We start from the raw sequence: 20,537 nt of genomic DNA on the forward strand, positions 1-20,537 counted from the left end.
GAGCCTACATCCTGGAAGCAAATTTTTACCCCTCACACATCAGATAGAGAACTAATCTCTAGGGTATATAAAGAACTCAAAAAGCTAAGCAACTAAAAATACAAATAACCCAATCAATAAATGGGCCAGGGACCTAAACAGACACTTCTCAGAAACGAATATACAGAGCTAGGGATGTGGCTCAAGCAGTAGCACGCTCGCCTGGCATGCGTGCAGTGCTGGGTTCCATCCTCAGCACCACATACAAATAAAGATGTTGTGTCCACCGAAAACTAAAATAAATAAAGAAATAAATATTTAAAAAAAGAAACGAATATACAATCCAACAACAAATATATGAAACAATGTTCATCATCTCTAGCAATTAGAGAAATGCAAATCAAAACTAGTCTAATATATCATCTCACTCCAGTCAGAATGGCAGCGATTATGAAGACAAACAACAATAAGTGTTGGCAAGGATGTGGGGGGAAATGTATACTCAAACTTTGCTGATGGGACTGCAAATTGGTACAGCCATTATGGAAAGCAGTATGGAGGTTCCTTGAAAATCTGGAAATGGAACCACCATCTGACCCAGCTATCCCTCTCCTGGGACTATACTCAAAGGACTTAAAAACAGCATATTACAGGGACACAGCCACATCAATGTTTATAGCAGCACAATTCACAATAGTTAAACTGTGAAGCCAACCTAGATGCCCTTCAGTGGATGAATGGATATAAAAAATGTGGCATATATACACAATGGAATTTTACTCAGCAATAAAAGAGAATAAAATCATGGCATTTGCAGGTAAATGGATGGCATTGGAGAAGATAATGCTAAGTGAAGTTAGCCATTACCCCCCAAAAAATGCTGAATATTTTCTCTGTAAAAAGGAGGCTGACTCATAGTAGGGTAGGGAGGGGGAGCATAGGAGGAATAGATAAATTCTAGTTAGGTGGAGGGGTGGGAGGGAAAGGGAGGGGGCAGGAGATTAGCAATGATGGTGGAATGTGATAGACATCATTATCCAAAGTACATGTATGAAGACACGAATTGGTGTTAGCATACTTTATATACAACCAGAGATATGAAAAATTGTGCTGTATACATGTACTAAGAATTGTAATGCATTCCACTGTCATTTTTTTTAAATCAATTTAAAAAAATGAACTAACATATTAAAATAAAATAAATGCCCAACATATGCAACTTTTTAAAGAAAATAAGATATTTATCCATATCATTAACTGCCATACAATACTTAAAAGATAAGCTATATATGCTGACAATATGTCTGAAAATTTTGTTTTATGGAAAAAAAATTAAAGGCTGGTATCATGAATAAAGTACATGCCAAAAAATTTTCTGAAAGTTTACATGACAATCTTAATAGTAGAAGAGGGCCCTAGGTAATTGATAGAGACACAGAGGCAGCAAAACTTTCTACATATTTTATACTCTTTTATGCTATTTGACATTTTTTACCATGTACATATTTTACTTTTTAAAATGTAGTATTTAAAAATAAAAACAATGTACTCAATATACTGTACTCAATTAAAAAAAAGGCAGAAGAAAAGTAAAGAAAAATCTCTGGTTATAATACAAAAAAAAATATTAAACATAGACTTTTGTTAATAAAAAAATATTTACCATAAATTCCTCAGTGGTACCATTTTCTGCTACTTTATTTGCAAGCATTTTCAAACAATTTTTGATGGCTAATCGCTCGTTAAAATTGAATATCAGTGGTTGAATTTGAGCCAACTGAGCTAGCTCTTCTTCAGAAACAATGTCTGTTGTATCTAAAAAAGGAAAAATTTCACATTTGTAAGTTCCTTATATGTGTATCAAGGGAAGTTCACATCTAAGTTCCTTATATGTGTATGAAGGGAAAATTAATTTCCATTGAAATTAAGGGTCAATGAAAATTAATTCTTCCAAAAGGCAAAGGGCCTATCGCCTTGAAAGAGACTACCTTTGTTTTGAAAAAAACATGCTATGTATCTTGAAATTACATAAAATTCCTTTTTCTTGGAGAAAACCATTCAGTTGTAAACATAACAGAAAGTATTCTGTTTTACAATGTGAATAGGGTATAGGATTGACAATTATGTCAAGGAAAGAATATATAAGACTTTGGATTAATAAAAAAATAATGTTTTGCCTTCCTGGAACCAAGTATTCAGAAGTTCGTGGAGTTTGAGATGAGAAGATATGGAGAGTCCAACACATGTTATATTCTACTAAAACAGGTCTAATATTCACAAACACACACACACACACACACACACACACACACACACACACACTCCCCTTCAAGGATAGACAAGATCTATTCTATGCAATTAACAAGACTAAATGATATATACATATTAATGCTTTTAACCAATGATAAGTGAATACATTCTACTAAATTACACATGCAGAATTTTTGTTTCATGATGATCTTTTAGGTCATATTGGTAATCTAGGCTCCAAATATCTGAAATCTTACACAGCGCATCCCCAGGTCAAAATGCAGTAATCCAGAAACCAATAATAAAATAATGCCTTAAAAGATTCAGAATTTTGAGGTAAAATATTTTACATGAAGCCAGTTCTCAAAAATTTCTTTCCAATGATAAATAATGTGAGCCAAAAATATCATGTTAACATCAGCAAAAATATACAACAACAATTAATGAAACAAAGAAAAAGGTATCCGTATCTATAAGAATCTGCACAGCACCAGGCATCTCATCTTGTCTTACAACCACACTATATCCAGAAGCCCTTTGTAAGGATAGGATAAGAACTGTTGACTGGGACCAATAGTCACAAAAATTCTAAATCCTCATAAATATTTCTAGCCTTAGTGTGAGACAAATTCTAAGCAGTCCATAAGGGAAGATTAAATTCATAAAATTACCACAAGAGTAGAAGCTATTTCAATCATCTTTGAGCCCCCAAACCAAAATAAAACAAAACCCTTAAAGCTTCCAAAGGGTTCCAGTTTTGCTGGGGAAAAAAAGCTGAGAGAAATACACAAAGAAAGGAGGAGGTAGGACACTGCTGTCAACTCCCCAACACTGATTCTACCCTAATTGTTAGTTAAAGCCACTCATGTTTATTCCGCACTAACATGCTTGTCAGTAAATAATTCAGAAATAGGCATGTAGTGATTTGGGCAAGGACAAGCAAGGAGACGTTTATTCAGGTCTTATAGGTAAGAAAAGTAAGGCTATCTCCCACCCCATCCTACTGTCCAGACATAAAGAAGCATAAGGTCCTAATTATCACAGGTAATCCTCAGGAAACCATAAAAAAAGAGTTGCATAAAGCAGAAATGAAAAATGTAAAAAGAATCATGTTCTGAATGATATTACTATGTAGCTAATCATATCAAACCTGGAATCCTTTCAACCTTTGGACTTGAAATGTATTTAATCATTAACATCATTTTAAATTTTGTTTCTTTTTCTTGCAGTCTGGTCCAAGAATTTCTATCAAAGTATATAGGTCATGCTTTGGCTATAAATAATGTCAACCATCCAGTCAGCTTATAGAAAGGGACTTGACTTAGGTATTTGGTGCTGGCATCATGGTTGAGTAACTTGAAGAGCAGGTGCTTTCCTCAGTATGATTCAAGAATACCATAGAGTGACCTGCCAAGAGAAGTGCTGTCTTTGCCACAATGATAAACTGAAGAAGATGGAGACCAGTATTCTAACTACTAGTTCCCAGATAATGCCACCTAAGCAACAGTGAAGGAATTATAAAGTCATCACCAAAACTGTTGGCTCTAGTAATATATCACCTGAGATATAATAAGGACCAGGAGTGCCATGCCTTCTGTCGGGTGAATGACTCATTGAACATTTATGTCTTGATTGAGTAAATATAATAAGTCAAGCCAATCACAATGAATAGGAGGAAGTCTTGGAAATGTAATTTTTAGTTTTCCTTCCTAGGTCATAGGAAGGTACACCAGAAGAAGAATATGATCAGTGCTGAGAAAGATGTCTTTATATCAGCCATATATTGTTTTTTCCATACTCTTTCAGATTTCTGTTCATTCTCCTTATCCCATCAGAATACTTGGCATTATTCTCAAGCAAAATGCAGGCTTTAAAATAAAGTGTAGTTTGCAGTGAATGATAATAAGATTCAAATAAAATAGAATGGAAATCAAGAAGAACTCATTCATGCTTAATCAGTAAGAGACATCTAGAGCTATATATGTTCATGGACAAGGTAGAAATTAAAATGGAGAAGAAAATTAGTAATGCAATACAGCACACAAAATTTTTTAAAAATCTATTCTGAAATGGAAGATAATCAAATAAATAAAATGCATCACATGTGCATCAGCTATAGAGAGAACTAATAAGAAAATGAATTTGGGTTCAGAACATGGCCGCGGGTGAGGAGGTAGCACTCCCATAACCTACTCCGCTACGCTGGCATTCAGTGACTTCAGAACAACTGGATGCTGTCTGGTCAGGAACATCCAGCAAAGTTGGGCTGAGATGAAACCTAAGGGAGGAGTTTGAGCTTCTCAAAGGCTGCAGTGTGCTCGAATCCAGGCCACCTTGCACACGGAGGGTTAGAGGAAGGTATAGAGGTCCAAACCAAAGGAATGAGCAATCTGTTAAATGAAATAATTTTAGAAAACTTTCCAGACATGAAAAATGAAACGGATGTCCAAATCCTACAAGCCTACAGGATGCCAAACTTACAAAATCACAATACACCAACTCCAAGACACATTATTATGAAGATATCCAACATACAGAACAAGGATAGAATATTAAAAGGTACAAGACAAAGGAGGCAGATTACATTCAAGAGTAAACCAATTAGGTTAAAGGCTGATTTTTCATCACAGACGCTGAAAGCAAGAAGATCCTAGAACAATGTATTTCAAACACTGAAAGATAACGGGTGCCAACCAAGAATATTGTATCCAGCAAAATTAAGCTTCAGGTTTGACAACGAAATAAAAATCTTTCACTATAAATAAAAGTTAAAAGAATTCACAGCCAGAAAACCGGCACTGCAAAGCATTTTGGGCAAAACACTACATGAAGAGGAAATGAAAAACAACAAACAAAACCAAAAGTGGGAAGTACCTCAGTAAAGGGGTGGAAAAAACTAATCAAAGAGGGAAAAACAAACCAAATTAAAAATAAATAAATAAACAAACAAACAAACAAACAAACAAACATGACCGGAAGTACAAATTATATATCAATAGTAACCCTAAACATTAATGGCTTAAACTCACCAATTAAGCAACATAGGCTGGTAACCTGGATTTAAAAAAAAAAAGATCTAACAATATGCTTCATTCAGCAGACTCATCTGATAGGAAAAGACATATACAAGCTGAAGGTGAAAGGTTGGGAAAAATCATACCTCTCACATGGTCCTCTGAAGCAAGCAGGAGTGGCCATACTCATATCAAATAAAATCGACTTCAAGCCTAAGTAAATCAAAAGGGATAAAGAAGGACACTATATACTGTTAAAGGGAACCATTCACCAATAAGACATAACAATTATCAATATTTATGCCCCAAACAATGGTGCTGCTACATTCATAAAACAAAGCTTCCTCAAGTTCAAGAGACAAATACAACACAACACAATAATTATGGATGACTTCAAGACACCTCTCTCACCATTGGACAGATCTTCCAAACAAAAGTGGAGTAAAGAAACTATAGAACTCAATAACACAATTAATAACCTATACTTAACTGACATATATAGAATATATCAACCATCATCAACTAGATATACTTTTTTCTCAGCAGCACATGGAATCCTTCTCAAAAATAGGCCATATATTATGCCATAGGGCAACTCTTAGAAATTATAAAGGAGTAGAGATAATACCATGCATCTTATCTAAGAGTTTTACAAAACCTTTAAAGAAGAATTAGTACCAATACTTTTCAAGTTATTTCAGGAAATAGAAAAAGAGGGAGCTCTTCCAAATTCATTCTATGAGGCCAACATCACCCTAATTCCGAAACCAGACAAAGACACCTCAAAGAAAGAAAACTACAGACCAATATCTATAATGAACCTAGATGCAAAAATCCTCAATAAAATTCTGGCGGATCGAATACAAAAACACATCAAAAAAATTGTGCACCATGATCAAGTAGGATTCATCCCTGGGATGCAAGGATGGTTCAATATACGGAAATCAATAAATGTTATTCACCACATCAATAGACTTAAAGATAAGAACCATATGATTATCTTGATAGATGCAGAGAAAGCATTCGACAGAGTAGAGCATCCCTTTATGTTCAAAACATTAGAAAAACTAGGGATAACAGGAAGTTACCTTGACATTGTAAAAGCTATCTATGCTAAGCCTCAGGCTAGCATCATTCTGAATGGACAAAAGTTGAAGGCATTCCCTCTAAAATCTGGAACAAGACAGGGATGCCCTCTCTCACCACTTCTGTTCAACATAGTTCTCGAAACACTGGCCAGAGCAATTAGACAGACAAAAGAAATTAAAGGCATAAAAACAGGAAAAGAAGAACTTAAATTATCACTATTTGCGGACGACATGATTCTATACCTAGAAGACCCAAAAGGATCTACAAAGAAACTACTAGAACTAATAAATGAATTCAGCAAAGTGGCAGGATATAAAATCAACACGCATAAATCAAAGGCATTTCTGTATATCAGCGACAAAACTTCTGAAAAGGAAATGAGGAAAAACACTCTATTCACAATATCCTCAAAAACAATAAAATACTTGGGAATCAACCTAACAAAAGAGGTGAAAGATTTATACAATGAAAACTACAGAACCCTAAAGAGAGAAGTAGAAGAAGATCTTAGAAGATGGAAAAATATACCCTGTTCACGGATAGGCAGAACTAACATTATCAAAATGGCGATATTACCAAAAGTTCTCTATAGGTTTAATGCAATGCCAATCAAAATCCCAACGGCATTTCTTGTAGAAATAGATAAAGCAATCATGAAATTCATATGGAAAAATAAAAGACCCAGAATAGCAAAAGCAATTCTAAGCAGGAAGTGTGAATCAGGCGGTATAGCGATACCAGATTTCAAACTATATTACAGAGCAATAGTGACAAAAACAGCATGGTACTGGTACCAAAACAGGCGGGTGGACCAATGGTATAGAATAGAGGACACAGAGACTAATCCACAAAGTTACAACTATCTTATATTTGATAAAGGGGCTAAAAGCATGCAATGGAGGAAGGATAGCATCTTCAACAAATGGTGTTGGGAAAACTGGAAATCCATATGCAACAAAATGAAACTGAATCCCTTTCTCTTGCCATGCACAAAAGTTAACTCAAAATGGATCAAGGAGCTTGATATCAAATCAGAGACTCTGCGTCTGATAGAAGAAAAAGTCGGCTCAGATCTACATATTGTGGGGTCGGGCTTCAAATTCCTTAATAGGACACCCATAGCACAAGAGTTAATAACAAGAATCAACAAATGGGACTTACTTAAACTAAAAAGTTTTTTCTCAGCAAGAGAAACAATAAGAGAGGTAAATAGGGAGCCTACATCCTGGGAACAAATTTTTACTCCTCACACTTCAGATAGAGCCCTAATATCCAGAGTATACAAAGAACTCAAAAAATTAGACAATAAGATAACAAATAACCCAATCAACAAAAGGGCCACGGACCTGAACAGACACTTCTCAGAGGAGGACATACAATCAATCAACAAGTACATGAAAAAATGCTCACCATCTCTAGCAGTCAGAGACATGCAAATCAAAACCACCCTAAGATACCATCTCACTCCAGTAAGATTGGCAGCCACTATGAAGTCAAACAACAACAAGTGCTGGCGAGGATGTGGAGAAAAGGGTACACTTGTACATTGCTGGTGGGACTGCAAATTGGTGGGGCCAATTTGGAAAGCAGTATGGAGATTCCTGGGAAAGCTGGGAATGGAACCACCATTCGACCCAGCTATTTCCCTTCTCTGACTATTCCCAAAAGACCTAAAAAGAGCATACTACAGGGATACAGCTACAACAATGTTCATAGCAGCACAATTCACAATAGCTAGACTGTGGAACCAACCCAGATGCCCTTCAATAGATGAATGGATAAAAAAAAATGTGGCATTTATACACCATGGAATATTACGCAGCACTAAAAAATGACAAAATCATGGAATTTGCAGGGAAATGGATGGCACTAGAGCAGATTATGCTTAGTGAAGCTAGCCAATCCCTAAAAAACAAATACCAAATGTCTTCTTTGATATAATGAGAGCAACTATGAACAGAGTAGGGAGGAAGAGCACGAAGAAAAGATTAACTTTAAACAGAGACATGAGATGGGAGGGAAAGAGAGAGAAAAGGGAAATTGCATGGAAATGAAGGGAGACCCTCATTGCTATACAAAATTACATATAAGAGGTTGTGAGGGGAATGGGAAAATAAACAAGGAGAGAAATGAATTATAGTAGATGGGGTAGAGAGAGAAGATGGGAGGGAAGGGGAGGGGGGATAGTAGGGGATAGGAAAGGTAGCAGAATACAACAGTTACTAATAGGGCATTATGTAAAATTGTGGATGTGTAACCGACGTGATTCTGCAATCTGCATTTGGGGTAAAATTGGGAGTTCATAACCCACTTCAATCTAATGTATGAAATATGATATGTCAAGAGCTTTGTAATGTTGTGAACAACCGATTAAAAAAAACTGTTAGCTAAATAAGCTTTTTGCTTTACAAAAAAAAAAGAAAACAAATAATCCAATCAACAAATGGGCCAAGGACCTGAAAAGATACTTCCCAGAGGAGGACATACAATCAATCAACAAGTACACAAAAAAATGCTCACCATCTCTATCAATCACAGAAATGCAAATTAAAACCACTCTAAGATACCATCTCACTCCAGTAAGAATGGCAGCCATTATGAAGTCAAACAACAACAAGTGCTCGCGAGGATGTGGGGGAAATGGTACACTTGTACATTGCTGGTGGGACTGCAAATTGGTGGGGCCAATTTGGAAAGCAGTATGGAGATTCCTGGGAAAGCTGGGAATGGAACCACCATTCGACCCAGCTATTTCCCTTCTCTGACTATTCCCAAAAGACCTAAAAAGAGCATACTACAGGGATACAGCTACAACAATGTTCATAGCAGCACAATTCACAATAGCTAGACTGTGGAATCAACCTAGATGCCCTTCAATAGATGAATGGATAAAAAAATGTGGCATTTATACACAATGGAATATTACTCAGCACTAAAAAATAACAAAATCATGGCATTTTCAGGGAAATGGATAGCATTAGAGCAGATTATGCTAAGTGAAGTTAGCCAATCCCTAAAAAACAAAGGCCGAATGTCTTCTTTGATATAAGGGGGGGGGCGACTCAAAACAGAGCAGGGAGGAAGAGCATGAGAAGAAGATTACCATTAAACAGGGACAAGAGGTGGGAGGGAATGGGAGAGAGAAGGGGAATTGCAGGGAAGACGGAAGGAGACCCTCATTGCTATACAAAATTACATATAAGATAGTGTGAGGAAGAAGGGGGAAAAAAGAGAGGGAAATGTGTTACAGTAGATGGGGTAGAGAGAGGTGATAGGAGGGGAGGAGAGGGGAGGGAGAGGATAGGAAGGGGATAGGAAGGGCAGCAGAATACAACAGACACTAGTATGGCAGTATGTATAAATGTGGCCGTATAACCAATGTGATCCTGCAGTCTGTACACGTGGGAAAAATAAGAATTCATACCCCATAAAAAAAAGAAAAGAAAAAAAAATGAATTACTTTTTTAAAAGAGTTTAAAATAAGATAATAAAACAATATCATGAGGTGAGCAATAGTCTGCTCACCTAAAGAGAAACTGTTGCTAAATTAATTTATAATTAAACACTTCAAGAAACAAAGCAGATGGCTAAAAATAAACTTATTGATGGGACAGATGCATGTGTACATAAATTAATAGAAAGGGGAAAAAACAGAAAAATACTTTACGAGGACCTAATGAGAGGCTTAGGAGAACAACTAGAGACAGAATTAGGAACTAAAAATATTCTCCCTCATAGTACATGAGTGCATTAGGATGTAGCAGCTTCTACAGGAAAGGTACAAAGCCTCACCCAGGATCAATTTCTCCTAACTCCACAGATTAAAGCAAGTGGAGACTTTCTCTCTCTCCTTTCCTCCGCCACACTCTCCCACCATGATGTTCTGCCTCACCTCAAGCCCCAGGGAATAAAGCTGAAACCATGAGCTCTCAAATAAACTTTTCCTCCTCTACAGCTGTTCTGAATGGGCCTTTTAGTCACAGCAGTGAAAGAGCTGACTAAAACAGTGATCAAGTAAGACATTACAGATATTAAAAAACTAATATGGTAATATTATGAACAACTCTATTACCATAAATTAAGCAATTTACATGGATGGAACAAATTCATTGAACGTGGAACAAATTCAAACTGTAAAGCCTCATTAAAGCAAGAAAGAGAACCTAAAACTATACTGTACTGTAACAAAGAAACAGAATGTTGTTATGGACTGAATTATGTCTGCCCCCTCCCTAATTCATGTTGAAGTTCTAATCTCCAGTAATTCAAAATGTTACTTTATTTGGAGATAGGATCTCTGAAGATGTAACTAAGTGAAAATAAGGTCCTTAAAGGAAGATAACAAGAATCGGACATACATAAGTGGAAGATAATGTGAAGTCAGAAGGAAGGCAACCTCTACAAGCCACAGACAGGGCCTCAGGAGAAACCAACCCTTATGACACCTTAACTTCCAGCCTCCAGAACTGTCAGAAAATAAATTTCTGTTGTTCAAGCCACCTAGTCTGGGATATTTTTCTATGAAAACCCTAGAAATCTAAAACTATGTATTTTAAAACATCACAAGCAAATAAATTCCAGTCCCAGATGGCTTAAATGAATTCTACCAAACATATGAAGAAGCAATAATATCGATTTTATGTAAAATCTTCCAGAACATAGAGAGTAGAGAATACTTCCCATCTGAATATGTAGGGTCGGCAATAAAACCTGACACTAAAACCAGGGAAATATCACACACACACACACACACACACAACAACAACAACAACAACAACAACAAATGAATATCCTCAGGAAAATACTAGCAAATCAAATAGCATAAAAAACAATAATACACCAAGACCTAGTTGGACCTCTCCTAGGAACGTAAAACAGGCTCAACATTTTAAAAATCACATAGGTATCTCATTCTGAAAAATTACATGATCATCTCAATTCATATAACAAAATTCAAAAGCCATTCATGATAACTCTTCAGCAAACTTGAATTAGAAGGCACTTCCTCAACCTAATAAATGGCTTTAACATCGTAACAAAGTTCCAAGCTAGTACATTAGGTCAAGTAAAAGATGCAATAGGTAAACACACAGGGAAAGGTAAAAAAAATAAAACTGTCTGACAACAAAAATATTTACATTGAAAAGAGCTTCTCAATTAATAAGTTCAAGAAGGTTTTTGAAAGATACAAGGACAGCCAGGCATGCTGGCACACACTTCTAATCCCAGAGGCTCGGAAGGCTGAGACAGGAGGATCCTGAGTTCAAGGCCAGCCTCAGCAACTTAGCAAGTCACTAAGTAACTCAGTGAGACCCTGTCTCTAAATAAAATACAAAACAGGGCTAAGGATGTGGCTCAGTGGTTGAGTGCCCCTGAGTTCATTTCCTGGTACCAAATAAATAAATAAATAAATAAATAAATAAGATACAAGGACAATATACAAAAATCAATTATATGTTTACATATTAACAACAATGGAGTTAAAATATTTTCATAAGTTCCATTTTTATAAAATATCACAAAAACATACTTGATACAAATCAAGAATTTGTATCAAATCCAAATGCAGGATTCTTCTTTTTTTGATATGAACATTTGATATAATAAATTAACTAAACATTTGTTTTCTTTTGTAAAATATTAAAGGGAAAAAGTTGGAGAAGACAGAAAAAAAGAAAAACACAAAGATGTTATATCCTCTTTTAGGGAAGGAATAGGACTACCCTGTGTGTAACAGAAAATGGTTTCCATCATGCCAAAAACTCACCAATATTGACTATAATACTTTTTAAACAATCTAATCAGTGTATATTGTTATCTCACTGTGATTTGATTTTTCATTATCTGATTCAAACTTAAGTTGAAACACGTTTTTATACTTCTTCTGTGAAGTACCTGTTAATGGCTTTTGATCATTTTTCTATTTGGTTCTTTTATTTTAACAAAATGCAGTTTTATATTTTCTGGGTATTAATATTTTGCTATTATAGACTTAAATAACAGATCCCAAGAGGAGTCTAACTTTAGTCCTAAACTGAAACTGAAAAGGAGAGTATTGAGAAAGGATTGTCTTTCCCTGAGAAATGCACTACTCTAACAGCTAGGTCATAGTACTCACTATTGAAAATAAACAAACTTCATATAGCACCAACATTATTTGTTGCTCATAGAGACCATCATAAAGTGAAACAAAAACAAACCATCTAGTCATCATGTCTGAACATTGGCAGAACTAAGAACAACTCCAAAAATACTGACTGTGAGTTACTAGTTCTTCTATGGCTCAGAACACAACCCTTTTTCCTTTAAAACCCATCTGCTTGGCTAGGAATTGATCTGAGAGCTCGGGATTTCCTGTTGTTGCTGCAGTGGTAGCAATGTAAATAAAGCTTCCTTCTTTTTTTCAACTCAAGCTAATAATACTCCCAAAGACGTGACTCCATGGAAGTTTTAATATAACATCTACATGTCCAACAAGATCACATATACACATTATGGTACAGTCATACAATTGAGCATTACATTTGGCTTTTAAAAGTTATAGGGTAAATGTACATTTGTTAAAAAGACATATTTATAAAGGAATGTGTTCTTATTTTCAAAATGTATCTAGATTAAAAATGCCATTTCTGCCTAACATGTACAAACCTAGTATGAGCACCACTACCTACATCCAAGTTGAAAAAAATACTAAGCTATGATTTTGTTGAACACATTAGAGAGCTGAGATTAGAAGGTAACCAAATAGTCTGAAATCTAAGGTAAGAACAGGTCCATTTAAAGAGTGACAGCACATAACACTGGCTCACTTGTAGTCAATGACAGAAAGAGGTGTCAGGAACAGCACAAGTGCTAAAAAAGTATTTAGACATAAGCAACATATTGCTAAAAGAAAATGTAGGTCAGTACAACAGTACATAACCCCAAGACACAAAGAAAGTTGACACATACTCACAGACACAATCTCACAGACCTCCAATTGGTCTGAAGTAGAGCCCCTTCCAGAGCTTATTACTACAAATAGTATTACATCATACCAGCAAATTCAGGAGAGTCAGTCTTTGATGTCCCTGCAGACTCTTCATCATCACTGTTCCACCTGTCTCTTTTTAAGGCGGCACTGGCATTCCACACATTGTGATCACTCTCACTAGAAAAAAAAATGTGTATGTGGTTCAAAGAATATATACACACATTATGTCTAATATATGTATCTCTAATATCTATATTCATTATTCAATAAAGAGTCACATCTATTTCAGTTCAACCACCTGCTCCATTGTCATCAACTGGACTGATGCCTTCTGAGATAATTTTAAAATTGTATGTCTGATTACAAACTTCATCTCCTATCACTTTTACCTGGCTTGCAAACTAATCATCTTGTCTCAATCTATATCTACTCACCTTCTCTCCTCCTTACCTTGGCAGTGAAAGAGAAATACTGGAGTCACTGGGATTTCTGACACTAGCAAAGAGCCACTTGGAAAACACTGGTATGCCTCTGGTCAATTTCCTCTAAAATTTGTCCACTGCAGCTATCTCCAAGCCTCTACCCTCACATGGTCCTTATCTTAATCCTCTGCCTTAGTAAAAAAGTAGTCCCTCCTAGACAATGCAAGACAAAATTCACTATTTTAAAACATACACTCAAACGCATCAACATTCTTCATTACTCTTTACTTTTTCCCTGTTTAGAATTAATCCTTCCACTTTCTTAATCCCATACATTTGAAAAAATTTTTTCTTACAACTCATCTTTTCTTATTATCTATAGATTATTTCACATAAAAAAATTCAACTTTCTCTCATCTTAAAAATGGGGAAGTATTGGGAAATGAAATCTTGCTGAGGGCCATTGCCAAGTAGGAATGACGCATCAAAATTTCCTTGCTAGCATACCCCATGTTAAATGGATTTCGCTGTTGACATTGCATGTAAGGTGACCTTGCTCAAGGACCAAGGCGGATCCGGGTTTAGAGCTGATCAGGTTTGAGGAAGTATCCCGGTCCTTGGGTTTAGGGCGTTCCTGGTTTTAGACAATAGGGGTTTTAGGGAAGTTGGAGGTTGAAGATTATTGCTGCTGGGATTAGGGCGTTCCTGCTGCCTGAGCTCCCGTTGAGTTCTCGTGAGATTCAGAAAGTTTTTGGAAAAAAGCCTCGTGGAGTAGGTGAATTTGGCGGAGGAGAACTGGGATTGCCCAGTTCGTGTGTAGAGGCCGGTGTGAGTTCAGGAATAAAGAATTGCTGTTTGAATCGACAAAGCTGTGAGTGGCTCGTGATCTTGTGCCCAGCCAAGACATTGGCAAAATCTACCAAATTATGCTACATCTATGAATAAACATACCACAATGAGTCCCATGTATATGTTTACAAACAAAATTATAATAAAATAATGATGATAATAATGAGGAGGAGGATCAGTAGAGTAAGCTTACCAGGGGAAGAAAAAGGGGAGGGACAGAAAGGCACTGGGGAATAAGACTGATCAAATTATGTACATGTATGAATATAATATAATGAATCCCGTATTATGCATAATTATAACATACCAATAAATACAGGAAACCCTTTAAACTACCTCTGTCATGCTAATAATTGCTAAAAGATTTTTTAAACACTAACCATATTCACTTTCTGTTTCTTTTCCAACCTCTCACTGTTCAATTTACTCACCTCTTCTATCTGCTAGGCTCTTGTACTTTTATTTCAACTTCACTTAGCAAAAGTCTCCTAATTTGATTTCTGGATCTAATAACCAATGTCTAGATAAAATTATTCCTAAAACACAAATTTAATTATAACTGCAAGTCAACTTTGGAATAAATTAAGGCTCCTTTTAAGGATGCTGGCAAACAAGCCCCTGCCTACTTTTTCATCTCATCTCTACTAATTTCCTACATGCACTTTATGCAAAAATAATTACCTTTTTATTTTTATTCTGTGAATAATCTTACATTTCTTTCTCTTTTCTCCTCACTATTATTTGACTACTGCAATCATCTACTTGACATTCATTTCCTACCACTTTTATCCTGCCTTTGTTAACAGAAATCCTAGTTCTAGAAATATAGACAGACCCTACCTATGCTTCATTTTCAAGTCAATAAACTAATAAAATGTATACTTGGCTTTACTTATATTGAGTTCCTTCACACAACAGGCCCAAATGATATCTTCTCCAATTCCTATCATCTTTGACACTTATTTCTCACCACCAATGAGGTATTTCCACAAGTCCTTACCTTTGCTCAAACTTCTTCCCTCAGCCTAAAATTTTCTTCCCTCCCTTTTCATCTGCTAGGTTTCTATTTATTTAAATTCTAAACCCAACCAAAATATCTTTACGTCAAAAAAGGCTGTGATAAACTTCTCTGGCAAATATTCTGTCTTCTATACCCAAATCTTTGGATTTTGATTCTATAACAATGCTTATACCATTGTATTTAAATTTCTCTTACATATCTATTTCCCAATTAAATTGTGATTCAAAGAGCAAACTGTGATATTTTGTATTTGAGTACAGTGCTTAGTATATAATCTCAAAATGCCTTGGAATTACTATTATTTGTTCATTTAATGAGCTTCTTAAAGGGCAACCTACATACATATACATATATACAGATATATGTATACATATATGTATGTATATAAACACAATACATACAATATAAACAATATGCACATTATTATGCAGTACTATTTCAGTGACTATAACTATTACTAACAAATTTCTAAGGAAACATGATTTTACAAAATGTTTCCTTATTAATCGCTTTTTTACATGTAATGCCTAAATTTGAACATTTTATAAACATAACAACTATTGTTTCTTTCATTTTCCTTATAAAAATTTGCTTTCTTGTTTCTTTAAATTTTTATTTCATATATAGACCAGAGAATTCACCACATTAACAGTTTTATTGTTTTTAGTACATAATTTTCTTTCTGGAAAGATTGAATTCCCAGTAAAATTTAAAGCTATCCTGAGTTTTATGCTACCTTCAGTACACTGTCACCTCTAACAGTTCCAGGCACATTTCCAAAGGCTTGGAGGCTGTGTAACTATTGAAAAGATAGAGAAGTTGAATCTTTGATAATATCTTTTCCTTGTGTTAATATTGTATTTATGAGATCCTAAATGCAACATATTTCCAAGAAAACTAAATCAGCCTTACAAAGAAATGTAAATAACCCAACATTTGAGGGTCATTATTCACTGTTCCCATTCAGATGAAGGGATATGAATAAAGTGTGAATATGAATAGGATAAACAAAATTCACTAAATAAGTACATTAGTTATACCTTTCTGAAGGCTCTTGAAAAAGATCCTCAGCAGCACTACTTCTGAGTGAGAATTTCTTAGAAGGTTTCATCTTCTCTGAGTTAACTTTATTTTGTAAAACCTATAGGCATGAGAAAGAAAACAAACCTTGTGATTTTAAGAAATATAGTTAAATGAAATATGATTTCTATAGCTTCTTAAGATTTTCTATGATGGAATTAAAACATAATAATGATGTTATTTATACTCCTAGAAAATCTCTTGAAATGTATATCTACCTAGTTAATATTTTCCAATGGGTCAAAACAAAGCATAGAGTACTTTATGTAAATACAAGTGATTCATATTGAGTTACTCATTAATAAAAAAACTTAATTTGAAACAGATTGCTTTTTATTGCAGCCCGGAATAGATTACTATAAGTTCTTATGACATTTAATTTACTATGAAAATAAAATCCTTAACACTAGATTATCTTTACTTCAGTATTTGCAACATCTAATCCAGTAATTCTACATATGTCCTTCCCACAAGATTTTGTAATATCCAATGGAAAGATTTTAGTCCTCTTTGACTAAACATTTTCCATAGTACCTGGCTCTATGGTAGACTACATCAAATTTAATTAGAGGAAGAAAATCACATTAAAATAAATATTCAGAGACTGGGCAACTTGGAAGCCTGAGGCAGGATAATCACAAGTTCAAGACCAGCCTCAGCAACTTAGTGAGACCTTGTCTCAAAAATAAAATATAAAAGGGTCTGGGGTTCAGTAGTAAAGCATCCATGAGTTAAATTAAAATAAAAACAAATAAATTATTTAAAAAATAGAGATTCAGTAATTAGCATTTTAGGCCTTGACTCTGCCTCATTTCTTTTTTTAAAAATTTTTTGTACTTGTATATGGACAGAATGTCTTTGTTTTATTTGTTTATTTTTATGCGGTGCTAAGGATGTAATCCAGTGTCTCAAATGCCCTACCCCTCAGCTACAGCCCCAGCCCTTGCTTCATTTCTTAATTTTTTTGTTTTGTTTTAATTTTTATTTATTTTTTTATTAAATTATTATTTATTCTAATTTGTTATACATGATGGCAGAATGCAATTCATTTCATATTACACATATAGGGCACAATTTCTCAAGTCACTGATTGTACACAAAGTATTTTCACAACATTCGTGTCTTCATACATTTACTTAGGGTAATGATGTCTAACTCATTCTACCATCATTCCTACCCCCTCCTTTCCCCTCCCTAAAGCTCAAAATTTATTAATTTGACAATTCTTTTGGGGGGACACAGTATGTACAGATACTATTATAAGTGTTAGAACAAAACAGTGAACAAGAAAAACATGTCCTGATAGGACAGATGGTGAACAAGAGAAGCATATGTTCTGACATTATGAAGGGTATATTCTCATGGACAGATACAAAACAAGTAGACATAAAAATAATTGTAGCCAATGTTGTGTTAATATAGTAACAGAGTATGGTAACAGGTAACTGTTGTATATATAAAAAATGAAAAAGAAGAGGCTGAACAAAGGAACAAGAAAGCACTCTGAGGAAAAACATACACATGTGCACATACACAAATACCTCTGGCTTCTGCCTAATTTTCTACTCTTTAATTCATGCCTATTTCTCATACAATATCTCCAGTTACAATCTGGGTTTTCTTTTCATCTTTTTGTAAATATCTTTCATAATTTTTATTTGTAAACTTTATTAATTTTTTCCTCTCCTGATAGTGTGTGTTGTATGTATGTGTCCTAATCCTAGAAGACATTAATACAGTCATCATTCCAGAACACTGACCCCCAAAACAATTATTTTTAAAAATAAGACATTAATACATGTAAACAACCATCTGGCACTTTTATCAAATATATTAATTTTGTTGAACAGGTTAAAATATATAAATTGAGTTTTCATCCTAACATGAAGAAACATTTCCTGACATATAAATATATATTTTAGCAATAACATGACCATTATAGATTTATTAAATTCTAATACACTGAGTAATTGCCAGTTTGAATAATACATAGAATGCAAATTTTTAAAAATGCTTCCTTAGCTAATTAAGAAAAATACTATTCTACTATATATTTTTCTAAGTTTTGTTTTTCACATTTGGGGATTTAATCCACCTTGAATAAATTTCAGGGTACAGTATAATTTTCCCACCCTGCTAAATCACCAATAGTTATCTTCCATTCACCTGGACATTCACAAGATCTGAAAGTCCACTCAAAGTACCAGGGGATCTTTGCAGGGCACAGGAAAGGAACCATGGACAGTCTTAGGCAGAAGCATCAAATGTCCTAAGAGTAATCTAGTTTCATTTTGGTGTCAGACAGTGAGATTATATGGATGAATACAAGAGTCACCTTGGCTTAGAAGCCTCATGTTACAAAAAAACCAGTATTACCTGCCCACATTCAGGCAAGAGCCCATCTGTACTTTGAAGAAGACACTTATCATCCCTTGTCACAATCCTTCCAGTACAAGAGTCATTTTACCATAACTAATACTGCCTGGCAACACAGTTGATATTCTATTTTCATCTGGTTCTAAGGAAATGGGGGGTTATAAAACTAGCACAAAATTATTTTCTCAAAAAGACAAAAAATGTTTTGTTAACTTTTACTTTCAGATGACAATAAGTTTTATTTTCCCTGCTGAAATAATAAATTATACCCAGTACCATTAAATTAGCAAACCGTCCTATCAAGCTTACTTCAAAAAAACAGAAGAAAAGATAAGTTAAGCTGGACTGAAGGTACAAAACCACCTGGTCAATGATAAAGGCTCCAGTTTTTTCAATCTACTGGCAGAGAATTGTGGTGGCAATCATTTTTGCAAAGTTCATGTCTAAGCTAACAGCTTAAGAAACAATTAAGTCTCTACACCTACATCTACCCTAGAGATAGCAGTTTACAGCATCATAGAGAATGGTTTTGAAGTGGGGACCAGCAGAGTAAACTCTGTAGATGGAAATGCCCTGCCTCCCACCCAAAATGGGAGTAGGGTGGAGTGGAACAGCGTGCACAACACTTTCACAGAGCAGCATTAAAAGGAGTTTTCTTCAGAGTTTCAAAAAGCCTCACTCTTTCAAATCCCTACTTTGGTCACCTTCAACATCAGAGTGACAAAAAAACTAAGAAATCATTCTGGTGCCGGGTGTGGTGGTGCACTCATGTAATCCAAGCAGCTCAGGAGGCTGAGGCAGGAGAATCTCAAGTTCAAAGCCAGCCTCAACAACTTATCAAGGCCCTATGCAACTCAATGCTCAGCGAGACCCTGTTTCTAAATATAATACAAAAAGGGCCAGGGATGTTGCTCAGTGGTTAAGTGCCCTTGAGTTCAATCCCCAGTACTGAGAGAGAGAGAGAGAGAGAGAGAGAGAGAGAGAGAGAGAGAGAGATCATTGTGGTGAGAACAATAAAATAGATATCAATTCCCTAGAGAGTGAAGTCAATGATTTCATTATAAGCTACCATCAATTAGCTGACAGTTATCTCCTTTTAGATTTTACCTTTGATCTAGTTGTCTTTCTCGTACTTGATGAAGGCAAATTCTTACCAAAATTCAGTTGTTCTGAATCAGGCTCATTTTCTTCCTTACCATTTCCTGAACAAGAAAAGAAAAGAATCAATCAAATGTAAACCACTACACAGAAGCTGAAGTCTTAGTGCAAAAAAATCTAGCTATATGAGGGGAGTGGTTTTCACCTACATTTTCTATTTTTCAAATCACCTCATCTTTATCTCCTATATTAATAATCTCTTTTCCTCCTGCTTTGAAAAAAACAGTAGCAAAGAAGAACCTGCATCTTTTCATACCCAAAGAGTTGATTTTTGACCAGTTCCTTTGTTCCTAATTACCAAAATATCCAAGAAAGTACTATTCTGG

The 20,537-nt window shown here is 35.1% G+C and overlaps 1 protein-coding gene across 1 annotated transcript in view; it reads right to left on the reverse strand.

Moving 5' to 3' along the window:
- PTPN20 (protein tyrosine phosphatase non-receptor type 20) overlaps positions 1–20,253 on the reverse strand; it is a 67,260-nt gene extending 47,007 nt beyond the window's left edge. The window contains exons 1-4 of the mRNA XM_081268364.1: positions 20,161–20,253; positions 16,638–16,738; positions 13,370–13,482; positions 1,643–1,794 (exon numbers count right to left, since the gene is read on the reverse strand). Of these exons, the coding sequence (XP_081124490.1) occupies positions 1,643–1,794; positions 13,370–13,482; positions 16,638–16,708 (336 nt within the window). The 5' untranslated portion in view covers positions 16,709–16,738; positions 20,161–20,253. The remainder of the gene's footprint in view (positions 1–1,642; positions 1,795–13,369; positions 13,483–16,637; positions 16,739–20,160) is intronic.
- Between the last annotated feature and the right edge of the window lie 284 nt (positions 20,254–20,537).

The sequence above is a fragment of the Spermophilus citellus genome (genome assembly GCF_964194105.1).
Source record: "Spermophilus citellus genome assembly, chromosome: 15".
Classification (NCBI taxonomy): domain Eukaryota; kingdom Metazoa; phylum Chordata; class Mammalia; order Rodentia; family Sciuridae; genus Spermophilus; species Spermophilus citellus.